General features: G+C 43.9%; 1 protein-coding gene across 3 annotated transcripts in view; it reads right to left on the bottom strand.

Annotated features, from left to right (window-relative positions):
- Positions 1-18,947, bottom strand: part of SAE1 (SUMO1 activating enzyme subunit 1) — an 80,803-nt gene that overhangs the window by 49,892 nt on the left and 11,964 nt on the right. For all 3 annotated transcript variants that reach the window (XM_021681187.1, XM_044911477.1, XM_021681186.2), the window contains exons 2-5: positions 15,275-15,386; positions 10,034-10,207; positions 7,969-8,111; positions 6,183-6,282 (exon numbers count right to left, since the gene is read on the bottom strand). In XM_021681187.1, coding sequence (XP_021536862.1) covers positions 6,183-6,282; positions 7,969-8,111; positions 10,034-10,207; positions 15,275-15,386 — 529 coding nt within the window. The remainder of the gene's footprint in view (positions 1-6,182; positions 6,283-7,968; positions 8,112-10,033; positions 10,208-15,274; positions 15,387-18,947) is intronic.

The following is an 18,947-nucleotide window of genomic DNA, read 5'->3' on the forward strand; positions in this document are numbered from 1 at the left end:
CGGGACTCGATCCCAGGACTCCGGGATCATGACCTGAGCCGAAGGCAGACGCCCAACCAACTGAGCCACCCAGGCATCCCAACATATTTTACTTTTAAAAAACAGGCTGAACATCTATAACAAGGGATACAGCTCTGGCTGTAAAACTACATGTAAATCAGAATTGAAACAAGTTGAAAACTACAGATTTCTAGGTTGGATTTCCACACCTACTCACAGGAGCCTATAGTTTTCAAAAGCATTCTAATAAATGACAACCGCAATCCAAGACAAAGCTGTCAAGACAAAGCTGACAAAGTGGTAAAAGAGCCTGAAGTCACCAAATGTTACTGTTACATACTGATGATTGTGGAATGTGAACTGATAAAACTACTCAAAAGAGTAATTTAGCAGGTCTGGTGAAGTTGAAACTGCACATACCCTATTTTCCCTCCTAAGTATACACCCCAGAGAAATCACACATTTACCCAGAGAGATTATCTACATACACACACACACACACACTCTCTCTCTCTCTCTCTCTCTCTCTGTGACACCATTTGTAACAGAAAAACTTTATACACCCACATGCCCACCAATAGGAGACTGGATAAATAAACAGTAATGCATTCACACAACAAATACGCTACAGAAAAAAAAAAAAAAGACAAAATGTCCTGCTGGGCTGTCCTAGAGAACTCACAGTGATGATGGCAACTATTCTGTATCTGTGCTTCACAATACAGATGCCAATAGCCAGACGTGCTTGGTGAGCATTTGAAGTGTGGCTAGGAGACTGAAGAAAATTTTTTATTTTATTTTAGTTAATTTTAATTTAAATAGCCATATGTGGCTAATGGTTAACCACAATGGACAGCAAAGCCCTAGAACTGCATAGAAACATACATGGCCTCACGAACATAATGCTGCTCTTAAAAAGCAGGTGGCAGGGGCGCCTGGGTGGCTCAGCCGTTAAGCGTCTGCCTTCGGCTCAGGTCATGGTCCCAGGGTCCTGGGATCGAGCCCCGCATCGGGATCCCTGCCCAGCCAGGGGCCTGCTTCTCCCTCTCCCACTCCCCCTGCTTGTGTTCCCTCTCTAGCTGTCTCTCTCTCTCTCTGTCAAATAAATAAAATAAAATCTTAAAAAAAAAAAAAGCAGGTGGCAGCATGCTGGCAAAGTTTTATGCTTTAAATTAGGTGGTGGGTCCATGGTAGTTAGCTAGATCATTCTTAATTTATACCTACATCACATTCCATTGTTTAGATTTACAAACATGTGGTAAAACGCCATGTCAAGCAGGGCTATAACTGCCCCTTCCAGGTACTTGCTATTTATTTTGAGAGAGTGAGAGAAAGCATATGAGCACGCAGAGGAGCAGACAGAGAGGGAGAGAAGCAGACTCTGCGCTGAGCACGGAATCCCATGACCCTGGACCCTGAGATCATGACCTGAGCCAAAATCAAAGAGTTGGAGGCTCAACTGACTGAGCCACCCAGGCACCAGCCCCCCACCCCCATACTTTTTAAAATCCACACAAACGTACCTCCCTGGGGAGAAGACAGAGAAGGAACACATAGATTGGTACAACAGGACTGGAAATATTTGGGTTTTTAAGTTGGGTAGTATTTTGTTGTTATGTTCTATAATCTGTATTGATGTCACATTATTTGGGGATATCAGATATCACAATAAAAAATACACTGGAGTGTGCTGTGATGCTGGGAGAGACCCCCTTCCCTCTTTCCTAGAGTACCAAAACCTCCCCCCCCCCCCCCCCCCACCTGTTCTACCTGGAAAACCTGCTATCAGCACTCTACCCAACTCTGCAATATGCACCCTGCATCTCCTGCCCCCCATCCCCAAACCAAGTGGTTCTGACAATTAGCAGGGTTTTATTTTTTTTTTTTTTAAAGATTTTATTTATTTATTTGACAGAGAGAGAAATAGTGAGAGCAGGAACACAAGCAGGGGGAGTGGGGGAGGGAGAAGCAGGCTTCTTGCCGAGCAGGGAGCCCGATGCGGGACTCGATCCCAGGACCCTGGGATCATGACCTGAGCCGAAGGCAGACGCTTAACGACTGAGCCACCCAGGCGCCCAATTAGCAGGGTTTTAAACACCTCTGGCCTAAATGTCCTGGTCCAGGCAACCCAATGACTTACTTCTAAATATTCCTGGCCAAGTCCCTCGTCCTCTTTGGAATTCTGTTCTCTCAGCCCAGCTCAAATAACGTAAACCACGACAACTAATGTGTTATGAGGTTAATTAATCCATTTGGTTGATCACAAAGAAAGTCAACTCAGTAATTCTTTTTTAAAATGACAACGATCTCCAAAGCTGTCCTATTACGTGGCAGGAGCAGCCACAACACATTGAACAAACATTTCCTGGGTAAGACTGTACCAGGGACTGCACCAGGAACACAGCAGCGAACAAAAGCGCCCCGCCCTTATCGGAGCCTGGGCCCTAACGGGAGAGAAACCCTGAGAAGTTCCCTCAGCATCACAAACCAAGGTGAAGAATGAAACCAGTCAGTCCCTGGAATGTTCCCTTCAGAATGGGGGTGAGAGGAGATGAGTCGTCCGTAAACTGCTCAGAAAGGGGGATCAAAATAATGAATCACTACTCAATTGTGGAATTTCACAACTGATTCATGCAAGAGTATTAACAGTGCCCAAATTAGTCCCTTACTATTTCAGAAACAGAGGTAAAATTAAATCTGTATTTCTTAGCATGTCACGAACAAATCCTTTGTTATGTTTAATTTTTAAAGAGCTGTGATGCAGAGTAACCACCACCAGGCATCTACTGTGTCTGGCAGCCCTTAACAATAAAGAAACATGAGCAGCAGCATGCGAGCATGAGGGTGGCCTTTTATCCTGAAGGCTTTTCCAGAAAGGTCCCAATTTTCATGTATTTTATCCCATCATCCCCATAAAACTTCAAATTATCCTAGAAACTCCAAGGGGGATTCACCCTTTAGGAGGCAGGGCAAGCCTGTGCCCTCAGCCACTGTCTATGTCCTCTCCCTCCACTCCCTCTTAACACAGCTGCAGGATCTCAGGCAAGTCAAGGAACTTCTCTTACCTTCGGTGGCAGCCGTAAATAGAGACAATAGGACTGGATGCGCTTCCCTGCACCCAACAGAATGCCTTGCACACAGTAGGCATTTTGCAACTCACAGATACAGAAAGACCTGGCTGTTTCAGGGTGAGGGAAACCAGAGTCACTCTGTTCCTACGTCTGTGCTTTCAGTTGATCCCATTTCCTGTGGCTAAATGCCGGTCCTAGCTTCGGTGCTTGGCAAACTCTCCTTCATGCACCAACTCTTAACAACTCTTCCTCTGGGAAACCTTTCTGGACACTTCCTTATCACAAAATTACTGCCCTCTCCTTTACCTACTTTGCGCTGATATCTCTATTAGGCTTGTGCCCAAGACCTGATCCTGATGAAATCTGTCTCATAACTTTTCCTGGGCACCACAGGAAGCCAACGACTGAGCACCTACCTCTGGGCTAAGCATTTTCCCACTCTTCTATTTATCATGATGACACATGTGCTAGAAAGGCCCAGTATCCTCCTAAGCGGTGTGAAAACCACAAGCTCTATTTTTCCTCTTTGTTTTTTAACATTTCTAATTTAGGAGCAACAATGTGTACCTTGAAGCAAAAGTGGCTATACAACATTTGGTTGAACCTAAGGAAAAGGCGGGGGGGGCGGGGAGGGAACCCTAACCAGAAACCTTTCACAGGAAATAGGAAGTGGTTGCCTCCCCACCCCCATCCTGCACTTTGAGCATAACCCAACTACCTATTCTGTACAATTTAGGCGAAGGGGCATAATCTCAATGAAGGAATTTTTGAGTTGGAAGAAAACTTCAAAATCCAAGGAGCAGTCTCTGCCAAAATGGACAAGGCCTGTTATTATAAGGTGGCAAAGCCAGAGCCCAAACCCAGTTCAAGCCCGTCCTTCCGCAGTGCTCTTAGTGAGGCCGCACAAAGACAAGGTTTGGAATCCCAGGGATTGTCATCAGGAATGCACTGAATGCCTCGCAACTTTAAGGGCTCGGGGTTGGAATCCACGCCTGAATTGTCCAACTGAAACAGCTGACTAACAATGTCAGCTGGGGAATATTTTGATACCTTCAAATTCGGCCCCTGGAGGAAGAGGCCGCACAAAGAGCTCTGTGACTGAAGAGCCCAAGGAATGGTACGCGAAGGCCACCGGGTGCCTGCCCGGGCTGCCCACATTCTCCTCATAGCTAGATAAAGTGGCTCCCCAGAGCGGTTTCCAGATCCGCCCCAGTGGGCACCATCAGTATTGACTCCGGGAGAAACTTCCAGCTGTGAAGGGCTAACAAAGCTAGGCGCTCTCCCCATTTGAATGTGAGCGACCCCGCCTCAATCAGAGAAGGCCCTTAAGCCATAAAACCCTTCACACCAAGGCCAAGTGTCACACTTGTAAAAGGGTGTGATTTATAAATTGACAGCACCCACAAAGATGCTTTTGTACTCCTCCTTAGTTAACAATTTATCTCCCCCCACCAAACTCACGGAGCTATTCAGATAAAGCTTGACTGGGCCTCAAAAAGAAAGAAAAGAAGGGAGAAAGAAAAGGACCCAAGTTTTGGCCAAAACACCAATGTTCACTCTGGGTAATTATGGTCCTGTGAATAGACACTAAAATTAGGGCTTAATAATTCCTCTGTATCACACTCACAGCAATCAAACTCTTCCAATACAAACATAAAGAGCAAGAAAACAAAAATCTCCTGTGCAGCCTTGCTGGAAACTCAACGAGTTCCACTTCTGTGGTTTCTGCAGTCTCTCTTGTGGTTTCTGCACTCTTAGAATCCCCCCTTTACAGCAATTTTAACTCGAAGCTCTGACCAGCTGTTTTTCTTTCTCAATATTTAAATCTAAAGCAAAGAGTAAATATGGACTCGGTCATGCCTTTCCTCAGTTGGACAAAACCAATTCTGGCCCCTTCATCTTGTCTCCCCCATTGCATGACTCCCTTCTCAGATTCCAACACTGGCTGTGGAGATCATCCCCTTCCGAGTCCCTGCTCTCTGTAAAATGAATTTAAATCACTGCGCCAACTCCATTAGAGCCTAAGCCCCTAAAAACTATGTTAAAAAATACACACCGGATGATAACACTTGTCAACATTGAGGCCTTTCTTCTTAAAAGGTTATCTGGTGGAAAGCTGTCCCCGAATACTTCATTTTAAAGAAGCAAAGCATAAACAATTCAAGCTTAAACTGTCTTCCTGCCCACTTAGGTAGGACTTCCCTAAATTGTCTGTCTATCCAAAAAACTTTCTTTTATGCAAGAGGGATGGCCTTTGCTCCAAAACAGTCGTTCTGATACTGCTCCAGATACTAGAGGCTCCACTTGGCCCCCACACCAAGTAAGTCCTGCAGGCATGTCCTCTCTAGCCTCCACGGGGTGAAAGGAACAGCATTCAAACCAAAGTGAATAGGTAGCCAGTATTAAAAAGTTTGGTCCTGGGATGCCTGGGGTGCCTCAGGCAGTTAAGTGTCTGCCTTCAGCTCAGGTCATGATCCCAGGGTGCCGGAATCGAGCCCTGCATTGATTCCTGCTCAGCGGGGAGCCGGCTTCTCCCTCTGCCTGCCGTTCCCCCTGATTGTGCGTGCTTGTGTGTGCGTGCGCTCTCTCCAAAAAAATAAAATCTTAAAAAAAAAAAAAGTTTGGGACAGAACGTATAAAAAAAATCTGTATTTCTGATTCTGTTAAAAATTGACACCTGGGGGCGCCTGGGTGGCTCAGTTGGTTAAGCGACTGCCTTCGGCTCAGGTCATGATCCTGGAGTCCCGGGATCGAGTCCCGCGTCGGGCTCCCTGCTCAGCAGGGAGTCTGCTTCTCCCTCTGACCCTCCTCCCTCTCATGCTCTCTGTCTCTCATTGTCTCTCTCGCAAATAAATAAAATCTTAAAAAAAAAAAAAAAAAAAAAAATTGACACCTGGCATCACTGGGTCCATATTCCTTCATGGCAACAGCTGGCTGGCACTAAGCAGCAGCTACCCCTCCCCCCCTTTAAGTTGGACAAGCACTGGCCGGGCTTGTCCAAACCCCTCCCTTCAAGACTACATGCTTGCTTCCCCTGCTTGCAGTTGTGACTGCCTGTCCCCAACAAGGCTCCAAGGTTTCTGATCTTTGACCCCCTCACAGTACACATACCTTTTTGACCATAGTCGTTTCAGATGAATCAAGCTTTGCTCTCTTGGTATCAGGTCCGTCTTCTACCCCTTGGCTAACTTTGGCAACTTTGGTTTTCTCCCTAGAGAGTGACAAGGGAAGGGAATTGAGCTCTACTCTCTGAATCATGCCATTAGAACAAGAAGAGCATCACCAGCTCACGCGATAGGATGGTGGCTAAGAGCAAAAGCCTGGGGTGCTTGGGTGGCTCATCGGGTTAAGCGTCTGACTCTTGGTTTCAGCTCAAGGTCGTGGGATCCAACAGCTGCATTGGGCTCCACGCTTAGCAGGGAGTCTGCTTGAGGTTCTCTCCCTCTCCCTCTGCCCCTTCCCCATCACATTGTGCACCCTCTCTAAAATAAATAAATCTTTAAAAAAAAAGCAAAAGCTTTGCAGTCAGGTGTATCTGAGTGGGTTCAAATCCCAAAGTGGCCAATGATTACCTGATAAATCAATTACCCACTATGTAAGAATAACAATCTCTGACAGAATTACTTTAAGATGAGAAATAACGAATTACTTAGCATACACTGCCTAGTGCAAAGTAAGCTCTCAACAAGCTTTTTAAATTTCACTTGAATCATGAAATAGAGCCAAACTTAAGTTCTCCCCTCTGCCATGGGGACCTCACATTAAAATAATCTGGCCCGGGGCGCCTGGGTGGCTCAGTTGGTTAAGCGACTGTCTTCGGCTCAGGTCATGATCCTGGATTCCTGGGATCGAGTCCCACGTCGGGCTCCCTGCTCAGCAGGGAATCTGCTTCTCCCTCTGACTCTCTGACCCTCTGACCCTCTTCCCTCTCGTGCTATCTCTCGTTCTCTCTCACTCGAATAAATAAATAAAATCTTTAAAAAAAATAATAATAATAATCTGGCCTGCTTTTCTCTATTATGACTTCTCCATCCGTTTATAGTGTGCCCAAGAAACTAGAGTTTCTGAAAGCCATAAAATGCCAAAGTTATGAGAGATCTTGAACATGTCTGTCCTTCCCCCATCTCAATTTTACAGACAAGATATTTGCAGACCAGAGAAATTTCAGTGATCTGCCTAAGAAGCTGAACAAAACAAAGCAATTCTTGACTCTTGGTAGGAAGCTTCACCTACCACACAGGATCTCTCTTTACCTCTTATTAGCAAGGGAGGTAGTCAGAAATAACAGCCAAAAACCCAGTGCAGATAGTTTTAACAATACTGGTATCATCCGCCACCTTTCATCTAGAAGCTATAAGTTCAAACCACTGCAGGTCCCATCATGTGAGAATCACCACCGTCTGCAACCTTGATATTCAATCTGAGAGGATAAGGTCTGTTTGTTACACCAGAGCAGTCTCTGGACTTTGCAGCTTTTCCAAGACAGACTTTGGCTGACTGTGCCTTCAGAGTTACCCATCTTAACTATTTCGTACTCATTTTATTATCAACCTGAAAACACAGAAGCCAAAACTGAGGAACACGTGTTTACAATCCAAGCAAGCCTCCCCTACATAGGTGTGGTTTCACCAACTGAAGTCCAGGCTGATCAAATACCCATGTGGTATATTTGACTACCGTAAGAACTCTGCTTTAGATTAAACCATTATTTTGAAAACAAGGGCCACATCTCCTACAATTCTGAACACACAACCTATATAATCAGTAGGCTGTTAATGAACTGGTTTCCAAGTGTTCCATGCATACTTTCCTTAGATGGGTTGTTTCCTACTGGTGAATAAAACTGTTTTTTTTTTTCTGAAAATGTTACATTCTCCCCTCCTCTCCCAAAACTTACTCTACGAATTCATGCTCTCCAAGATTGGCAAATGTGTATCCATGGTAGCCAAAAACATCTCCTGTAAAAAACTTGATGCTATTTTTGTGACAGATCTGGTCAACTTTGACTATGACATCCCTGGAGCAGCAAGTCAGACAAACCTGCAGAAAGATAGAATTGGCTGGGTGTGAGTTTTGCAAAATGTGAATCATTGCCCTGATGTCTAAATAAATCTTAATGAACAGTCTCTCTGGGCATGTCTAAAGCCAGTTTCAAACTGGAATAACAGGTTCTTTGGATCCTATGGTTAGAAGACAAAAGAAAAGTTGCAGGTTTCACTAGAAATGTAAATTGCGAGACTTCCACTTTCTGCAATCAAAACAAAATGGGTGCAACTAGAAAGTAAAAGCCATTCAATGAATTTATTTCCCCTGTTCTATGAACAAATATAAACCACACCTCAAAGTTTTTGTGAAAAGGGAAAAGACAGTAATAATTTAGTCTAAGTTATTTCTAAATTATTTAATCTATTAAAATCCGAATGAGCTATCACGAGAAGCAAAACCAGTTTTAAGTGACCCAAGGGTCATATTTAAATACGAGGGCATTTTTCCCTCCTTGTTTTGATTGATATGTTAAGATAAAGAAGATAAACAAGTCCTGTTGAGATTAGTTTTCCACAGTTTTCAACGTGAAACTTTATCTGAATTTAAGGACAAAAGAAAAGGTTACACACCAAGTGACCTTCCATTCAGACGCAGACAATGAACCGGTGATTCACTCACTGGAATTATCAATGTTGCTCTGAGGCCTCTAGGTTGTGTTCCAAAAAGTTGAGGTACTGGAAATAGCTAAGTTTTACTGCATAAAACACCATCTTTTCAGGAAAACCTTTGTGATAAGGGTCACGAAGACAACTTCTGAAAATCGCACGTTTTCTTCTGAACATGAAAACACCCAAGGAAAAAAATCAAATCTAAAAGGCAAGACAGTCACAGCTGAACATGCAACATTGACCAAATGGAACCCTGCAGAGTCAAAACTGAGGGTAAAACCTAAGAGGCCCAGTCACAGGTAGCCCATGAGACACTGATCCTCGCCCCATGCGCGTGCTTTATACAACCAACTGGCCCGGTGCTTCAGTTCTAACAAACCCTCTAAGTGCTAGAAATGCAAGGGACACCTAGAATTAACCAAATGTGGTTACTATGGATAAAGAAATGAAGAGAAGAGGTTTGTCCAAACAGAAAATGTTCCAATACTTGGGAGTTACAAAATAGAATGAATTAAATTAAAAAGAAGACAAAATGCACAGATGATCCATCATTGCAAGCACATATCTGAACAGATGCACGTATGAAATAAAACAGTGTGGAAAAACAAACTACCCAGCCGAAATTCTAACCTCTCATGTAATAGGCCTCTCATTTAAAAAACAAGTAGATCATCTGTGACTATTTCACAGTTATCAAACATTTGTTTAGCTTTTCCTGGGTACAGGGAACCATGTCTGAAAGGTCACAAATGCTGAAACAGAATTTAACTTATCCTTTCACCTCTGCATAGATCTGGCAGTGAAACCAAATGAGGCTGGATATGCCTCACTTGGCTTATGACTACAGTGAATTTGTCTAGTTATCCATGGCAACACGGTCAAAGTGGCTGTGTGAAAGAGACAGACAGACCAAGATCAGGTGTGCTCTTTTTTTAAAACAAAACACAAGCTGTAGTTTGATATTTCTAACAAAAAAAAATGCCTCTACTACAGAATTTAACCACCAACTTGTTTTCCGGAGAAAACACTTGCAGTAAAATGTATCGAAGCTATATGGAAAGATTCTGGAAGGAGTACAGAACACCAATGATGAAACCTGGTGTAAGGGAACATATGCCCAAAGAAGAAAGCAGCAGACAGCAAGTCACAAACAGCTACAGCAGATCCAACAGACTGGATCTACTACCACCACATTCCACATGGCAAGGCAATGTGCTAGTAAGGCACACACACTAAGGCAAGGTCAGACTTGAGACCACGCAGGCAATGTACTGAGCCTAAAGACTTTACACTCTTTATGAAACTTACAGCGTCAAACTGAGTGAAAAATGACTCCGGCTTCTTTTCTATATTCTCAGTGTCCACCTTCACATCCACCATGGGGTTGAGATTCTGGGCCCGCTCCAAAGAGGCTTCAGCCCTGTTGCGGCCAAAAGATCCAGTACGGATCAAGAACTGAGCTCCAGGGTCTTCTGGAGATACCTAGAAATAATATTTTTTTAATACTTGAATTGTGGGGGGAAAACAAATTCTCAAGAACAACAAACCTTTCCATTTTAAAGGATAACTAAAATATCTACCATCTAATTGTATTATTGTTCTTGCAGGAATTTGCCTAATGCAGACTCCCTACACTCATTCCTTCAGAGACTTTATAGAGACATTTAACTTTTTTTTACTTGGCATTGATAGTTAAAGAGCACCCCCTTGTGTTTATAAAGAAAATTCACTCTAAACAGAAAAGTCCACACTTTCTTCTTTCACTTAAATTTGTAACTGCTAATAAAATGACATAATTATCAGTGGTAAGAATTTACAATACCTACTACGTTCCCAATTTTAGGCATTTGGAGACAAACAATAGTAGTTTAAAGGATGTAGTCCCTGGGGCGCCTGGGTGGCTCAGTCGGTTGAGCATCTGCCTTCGGCTCAGGTCATGATCCCAGAATCCTGGGATCAGAATCCTAGGATTGAGCCCTTAGGATTGAGTCCCAAGGCAGGCTCCCTTCTCAGCGTGGAGCCTGCTTCTCCCTCTGCCACTCCCCGTGCTTGTACTCTATCAAATAAATGTTTAAAAAATAAATAAATCAATAAAGGATGTAGTCCCTGCCTACAACTGGTTTAAAATCAGACCAGTGAGGGACACCTGGCTGGCTCAGTCAAAAGAATGTGCACACTGGGGCGCCTGGGTGGCTCAGTTGGTTAAGCGACTGCCTTCGGCTCAGGTCATGATCCTGGAGTCCCTGGATCGAGTCCCGCGTCGGGCTCCCTGCTCAGCAGGGAGTCTGCTTCTCCCTCTGACCCTCCCCCCTTCTCATGTGCTGTCTCTCTCACTCTCTCTCTCTCAAATAAATAAATAAAATCTTTAAAAAAAAAAAAAAGAATGTGCACAGCTCTTGATCTTGGGGTCGTGAGTTCAAGCCCCATGTTGGGTATAGAGATTACTAAAATAAATAAATAAATAAACTTTAAAAATAAGTAAATAAATAAAATCAGACCAGTGCCAACATCAGGCACAATTAAGAATGCCTGAAATTAACTCTTAAATTGAACTAAATTCAGAAAGGAGGAGAGATGAGTAGGGCTGGAACAAAGTGAGCATTTCACCCACAAGGCTGGATGTCAGCAGAGAGCCTCAAAGACAGATAATAAAATCACCTGACAGCTGCCAGTAGGATTACAGATCCCATTCTGTTCACAGCATTTGTTCACACACCAAACATCTATTTTAACGATTAATCTCCAGGATGACCTTGCTACCTTCACCAAGACACAAGTAATCTCCCTCCTCTCCTCCAGCCAACTATCCACAGCACATACTCTCCCTTACTACCTTTCTTTCAAGAAAATGAGCTCATCTTCCTCTCATTCAAGGCCAGCCCTCTAACAATATCCTCGACCCATCCTGTCCTACTTCTTCAGGGAACTCATTACATACTGAGAGGCTGTACATCGTAGTGGTTAAGAGCAAGGCTCTGGAACAATTCAAGTTGAATTCAAATCTTCGATTCAAATCCTAGGTCAACCACTTACTTAACTGTGTGACCTTGAACAAGTATATAGGAATCACATGCAAAATGAGATTAATAAAAACAGTACACTTACTATAATCACTCTATTTGTATTGCTCTGCTCTTCCCTCACCGGACATCCAGTCTCTACATGGACCCTCTTGGGTGTGGTGTCCCCTGGATTCCATCTCAGAATCACTCACCTTTTTGCTCTGCATAGCTCCATACTCACTACTTTTAATTTCTGGTGGTTATTTCTCAAATTGTTCTTACTGGTACAGACTGCTAACTGATCCATCAGAGTCTTGCATTAAACTGCCCACCAGATATTTCCTCCTGAATATTCATATTTGACTATATTTTTGGTCAACTGATGAGCCTACCAACAAACCATCCAATTACTTGAGCCAGGAACCCCAATCTTTATATTCTTATGTCCTTGGTAACAGCCACCTGACGAGGTGGCTAAGAGCATGGGCTCTACTAACAGTCAGACTCCCTGGGTGCTGGTCATACCACCAACTACTATGACCTTGAGTGGGCCACCAATTCACTTCCCTTTCCTCTTTTTTCTTATCTGTAAAATAGGGATGACAATGCCTCCATCTCAGAGTTGTGAGAACTAAATACAACTACAGCTCTTAGAACAGTATCCAGCACCTTCAGGAAGTATCTGCTACTACAGTGGTTCCTTGCTTTCCCTATGCTCCTGTATATGATCCTACTGATTCTACCACCTTGTATTTTTCACCTCTTATGTGCTTCTTGTCTTTTCTATCACTAGTGCTATTACTCAGACCCTTTTCATCTCTCACCTAACCGACTAAAGCAGCCTTCTAAGTGGTCTTCTGTCCTGTATCTTGTGCAAATCATATACAGTAACTACTGTTCTAGAGAAGGCCTGAAATCGACCAGGTCACCCATCCCACATTTGAAACTCTTTAATGAATCCTTGCCACCCAGAGGATGAGTACAAGCTTACAGCAAGGCTTACTAGCAGTGCCTTCAGGATTTAGACCTTACCTACAACCTGGACACCACCCCCCCATTTTGGGCTTCTCATTCTAAAAACACCAAATAGCACTGCTTGCTATATTCTATTTCTACCATGCTGTTCTATGCCACTGCTAATGTTTCCTGCCTAAAACACAGCCCCACTTGAGAAATCTCTACTTGTTCCTTAAGCCTCAGCTAAGATCACAGCTCCAGGAAGCCTTTTGTGTCCCCCATCACAACCTGAGTCAAGGAGCCTGCTCTGGTTTCTAAAGAAACCTTGAGAATGGGAACCAAATTTTGTGCATCTTTGTATCACAAGTGTCTAGATAGGGTAGCCAGCAGGTACTCTTGGGTATTTGTTGATGTAAACAAAATAAAACACTCTGAACTCTGAAGGGCAAGAATTAACATCCTTGATTTACAGATGAGCAAACTTAGGGGCACCTGGCTGGCTCAGTTGGTAGAACATGAGACTCTTAATCTCAGCGTTGCAAGTTTGAGCCCCACACTGGGTACAGAGATCACTAGAAAAAATATAGATAGATAGCAAATGAGTCCCTGAGAGGTTAAGCCTCTCGCCCAGCTTGAAGGGGTGGGATTTGAGTCCAAGTCTGCAAAATTCCAGAGCTTTTGCACTAGGTAGCATGGTCTCCCTGGGATGTTCCTAGTCCGGGGGTTAAAAAGCACAAGCAAATTGCAAAAGGCAGAACAACCAAAGTGTGTCCATAAATTTATGAGGTGGGAGTCTGGCTGGGTAAGTTCACTGGGCCCAGGTTACACGAAGTCAGTGGTTCTCAACCCTCCCTGACTTTTAGACTCATCTGGAGAACTTTTATTTTTAACAATTCCCCCAAATACTCAAAGCACAGATGGGACTGAGAACCATTGTGTTAGGCCTTGAAAACCAGTCAGAGGAATTAGGCTTTGCAGTGGAAGGTAGGTGGAAGACGGATAACGGTCAGCCTGTTCACTCCAGCACTGGGTGGCACCCACTGTCCTGAGGCAGCAACAACACTCCATCACACACGCCTCAGTATTATATCATCGTTCCCCATTCTCAGACTCTCGCAACCAGATGAGGAAGTCATCATCCCCATCTGGTTTCATTTTCCCACACCGAGGGCCTCCACATTTGGGGAACCATCCTTCCCTGGCTCTCTGCTCTGACCCTCTCTACACTGCAAACAAATTCTCCCTCCAAACGCCTCTAGGGGGCACTGTGGTTGGGGAGATGTCAAAACTGCAAGTGTTCAGCCGGTTAATAATCTGGCAGTTTGCTTGCAGGAATTTTCTTTCCTTAGGTTTTCAATTCAAGTCAAAAATCAATTTGTGACTGTGATATTAAGTGAGCTAACCCACGTTTCTCTTCATTGCAGGAGAATTTTTTTTAAATCCTGATATTACTTTTCTCTGAAACCCAAAGGAGATGAGCTTTAAAAAGTTTCATCAAGGGGCGCCTGGGTGGCTCAGTTGGTTAAGCGACTGCCTTCGGCTCAGGTCATGATCCTGGAGTCCCGGGATCGAGTCCCGCATCGGGCTCCCTGCTCGGTGGGGAGTCTCTGACCCTAACCCCTCTCATGTGCTCTCTCTCATTCTCTCGCTCTCAAATAAATAAATAAAAAATCTTTAAAAAAAAAAAAAAATTTCATCAACATTTGCTTTCTTCCACAGAGCCCATACCTCACTCTGTGTGCTACTTAGCATGTTCATTGCCTAAAAGGAAAGACACAAATAGTATCATGTGATGACACAACCTTTCAAGTATTTTACCTTAAAGAACGACATGATTTCTAGAATTTGCTTTAAAATACCATCCCAAAAAATACAGACCAAAAAAAAATATATATATATATTGTTATTTGTAGAAGTCAGATAGATAGGGTGTCAAGTGTTATTCTCTCTACTTTTGTATATATTTGAAATTTTCTATAAAAGAAAAAACATTGAAGCATGAGAATATAGAGAAAGAAGTTATTTTCACCTTGGAAAAACTGGTCAGAGAAATCTACATAGGAGATGAGAAAGACTATTATATTATCAATTAAATGGTATGTCATATAATTATTAATTACCGGATGTTCATTATGTGCCAGCACCATGCTAAGCAGTCTGCATCCATTCTCTCTGATCCACTGTTTTCCAAACTAATGGCTATGTACAGTCTACAGTGAAGCTCTCCTGGGATACCTTTCAAATGTATATATTCCTGAGCCACATCTCAGACCTTCTAAAGCAGAATCACTGGGGCTGTGAAAGCTAGCTATACCATAACAAAACCACCCCTCTCCTCCTCAAAGTCACCCTCCAAGGGAGAGATTAACTACACTTTACCGACAGGTAAGCTCTAGGAGGAGACAGGAGTCTCACTGGTTGACCACCTAGGTCATGCCAGTGCCATGAGGCCAAAGGCCACAGCTCCACTAATGCCAGTCCTCCATTCACAGCCTGCAGGGGCACGTAGGGATTCACAAAACCTCCAAGGGTTTCATACTGAAGACGGGAGACCGTGAAGGAAGAGTGATGAGGTGGCCGAACATCTCACCTGTTCAGGATCCAACATGGTCAGTCCTTTCACTCCTGCCAGAATGAGATTCTTGGCAATTTCAGCCCCGAGTCCTTTCATGCCGACAAGAAGCACCCGGGAGGCCCGCAGCCTATAAGGCAGACACTGTTAACCAGGTGACAGAGGACAGTGGAAGTTTCACCAAATCATTGAAAAACAAGTCAAAATAACAATGAAGTAATTTCGGTTTGCATTAAATGCACGGAAGCATCATGGCCTAAAATCTAGCAAAGAGACAGGCTCTAATCCATCCTGCAAAGAACAATTCATTCAACAAATATTTATTGAGCACCTACTATGCCAGGCACCCTTTTAAGGTATAGAAATACAGCAGTGAACAAGACAGACATACTCCCTGCCCTCCTGGAGCTTTTATTTTATGGACAAGATAGACAAAGATATAGGATTATGTCAAAAAGTGATGAAAGTCAGGGAGGCCTGGCTGGCTCAGTCGGTAGTGACTCTTGATCTCAGGGTCACGAGTTCAAGCCCCACGTTGGGTGTAGAAGAGCTTACTTAGGGGGCGCCTGGGTGGCTCAGTTGGTTAAGCGACTGCCTTCGGCTCGGGTCATGATCCTGGAGTCCCGGGATCGAGTCCCGCATCGGGCTCCCTGCTCGTCAGGGAGTCTGCTTCTCCCTCGGACCCTCCCCCCTCTCATGTGCTTGCTCTCTCTCATTCTCTCTCTCTCAAATAAATAAAATCTTAAAAAAAAAAAAAAAAGAAGAGCTTACTTAGAACAACAACAAAAAAAGTGATGAAAATCAAGCAGGATATAGATCAAGAATGATGGAGGATGCTATTTTACTCAGACTGATCATGAAGACCTTTCTGAGAAGGTGCTGAGCAAAAATCAAAATGAAATGAAGGACGAATATACACATATTTGGGAGAAGAGCAAGTACAAAAACGGCAAGTATAAAAGCCCTGAAGCAGAGGAGTGCTTGGCATGTTTTGGAGACAGAAAGGACACTGGCTGAAGAACAGTGAGCAAAGGGAAGAACAGTAGGAGGTGGGTCACAGAACCAGGGCCACATCATGAAGGCTCTTACAGGCACTGTAAGGGCTGAATTTTATCTAAGCACAGTAGAAAGCCATGGGGGGATGGACTCTTGGAGGGGGAAGAGTGTCAGAGTTAAGGAGAGCGAGAATGAAGGCTTGGACTAGTATGACAGCAGAAGAAAAGGTGAAAAGGGGTAGTATGAGCAAAAACAGAGTGGCATGAAAGAGGGTGTATTTGGAAAGTGTCTGGATCATTCTAGTCTGTAAAGTCACAAAAGATGAGATTGAAAAAAAGGTAGTCAGAGGTCCAGCTGTCTCAAAAAATCTGGACTTAGTGGAGCCTGGATGGCTCAAGTCAGTTGGGCAACTGACTCTTGATTTCAGCTCAGGTCAGGATCTCGAGGTTTTGAGACTGAGCCCTGAGATGGGCTCCATGTTCAGTGAGGAGTCTGCTTGTCCCTCTCCCTCCCTCTTTCTCTGCTCCTCCCTCCACACATTCATGCATGTGTTCTAAAATAAATAAAATCTTTAAAAAAAAAAAAAAAAAGAAGAAGTCTGGGTATGCCTGGGTGGCTCAGCCAGTTAAGTAGCTGCCTTCGGCTCAGGTCATAATCCTAAGGTCCTGGGATCAAGTCCCATCAGGCTCCTTGCTCAGCAGGGAGCTTGCTTCTCCCTCTGCCTGCCACTCCCCCTGCTTGTGCTCGCTCTCTCGCTCTGATTAAAAAATTAAAAAGAGGGCGCCTGGGTGGCTCAGTTGGTTGAGCGACTGCCTTCGGCTCGGGTCGTGATCCTGGAGTCCCTGGATCGAGTCCCGCATCGGGCTTCCTGCTCGGCAGGGAGTCTGCTTCTCCCTCTGACCCTCCCCTTTCTCATGTGCTGTCTCTCATTCTCTCTCTCTCAAATAAATAAATAAAATCTTTAAAAAAAAAAAAATTAAAAAGAAAAAAAAAGAAAGAAAAGAAAATCCACACCCTGCATGCAGTTCCATTAAAAAAAAAAAAAAAAGAAGTCTGGACTTAACTCCGAGGTCAGTGAAAGGCAGTATAGGTCCATGGTATCATATCTGAAATTCCTTGAACCAGAGGGTTTCAGAATCAGAATCTTTTGGATTTGAAAAAAGAAATAGAATTTACATCATTTATTATGAAACCCCATCAGGATCTTGGGCAGTACCCTATAATCAAACCCATTAATATTTTTGCAGCAAATGTATGACTATTTCACACTGAAAAGTATCAGTGAGAACTAAGAACAATCTCACATAAATTCAAGTTTGGCTGGCCAAGGAGTTTGCTCTTAATTTATGAAATGAGGGGACGCCTGGGTAGCTCAGCTGGTAAAGTCTCTGCCTTCAGCTCAGGTCGTGATGCTGGGGTCCTGGGATGGAGCTCTGCGTCGGGCTCCCTGCTCAGGGGGGAGCCTGCTTCTCCCTCTGCCTACCGCTCACCCTGCTTGTGCTCGCTCACTCTCTCTCTCTGGCAAATAAATGAATAAAATTTTTTTAAAACTTTATGAAATGAGTCGATTTTCAACTTGCACTAGTATTAGGGAGAACATGTAGAAGTTCTTCTAAAAATGGTACTAATAATTATGGATACTTGCATGTAATTAGACTAGAAATCTTTAACGAGGATGGTGGCTGACAAAATAGGATGCTGCACTGATTCTTGATACTAGCAGATACTGGATTTTTTTTTTTTTAAAGAATTTATTTATTTATTTGACAGAGAGAGACACAGTGAGAGAAGGAACACAAGCAGAGGGAGTGAGAGAGGGAGAAGCAGGCTTCCCGCTGAGAAGGGAGCCCGACACGGGGCTCAATTCCAGGACCCTGGGATCATGACCCGAGCCGAAGGCAGACGCTTAACGACTGAGCCACCCAGGAGCCCCAGATACTGGATTTCTTTCGCTAATACAACCCAAGGGTAAAATGGGGCAGGGGGGTGGAGTATACTGACAATACTTTCTTCAAAGGCGTATGTCTGGGTTTCAGCTTCTCCATTATCGGGCTCTTCCACTGCCAACCACAGGCTAGCAGACACAAGCCTTTCAAGTGACAATTCCACTTCACTACAATAGAAGGGAATTGGGAAGAGGGCTTACAAAATACAAGCAAGGTAAATAACAGAGATGCTAGCAATGAGTACTAGGCTTATCAGAGATTTATACCAGTGGGTGGAAGGAGGAAGAAAAGCTATGTGACTTTCCAGAGGAGCTCCTATCCCTCCAGAATCAGTGCATATAATAGACAATGTTTCCAAAAAGAAGAGTACACATACCAAACCTTTGGACATCAGCAAGGCTGAGCACCCTTGCATTTAGCTGTACCTTCCAGACCTCTGCTGTCACTGTTAATCTATAAGTCTTCCCTTCACCTGGACCCAATATTGCCCCACCTGGAATTCCAGGGTGCCAAGTTCCGGGTTTTTTGTCCTGTTTGGCTGCTCCAGTACCTCAAGGATACAGCTAGAATAGCCCAGCTCTCCCCTGGGAAATTTTATCTTCAAACAATAGGCCTCTAATCCCTACACCCACTAAATTCTTCTCAGGCTCTGTTCTCTTTGCTATTCTTTCAGCAATGGGCACTGCCAATCACTAAATGCCCTCTAGGTCTGAAGAATTAGGTTTGAATTCTACCACTTCCCAACTGGG

The sequence above is a fragment of the Neomonachus schauinslandi genome, chromosome 16, assembly GCF_002201575.2.
Source record: "Neomonachus schauinslandi chromosome 16, ASM220157v2, whole genome shotgun sequence".
Classification (NCBI taxonomy): domain Eukaryota; kingdom Metazoa; phylum Chordata; class Mammalia; order Carnivora; family Phocidae; genus Neomonachus; species Neomonachus schauinslandi.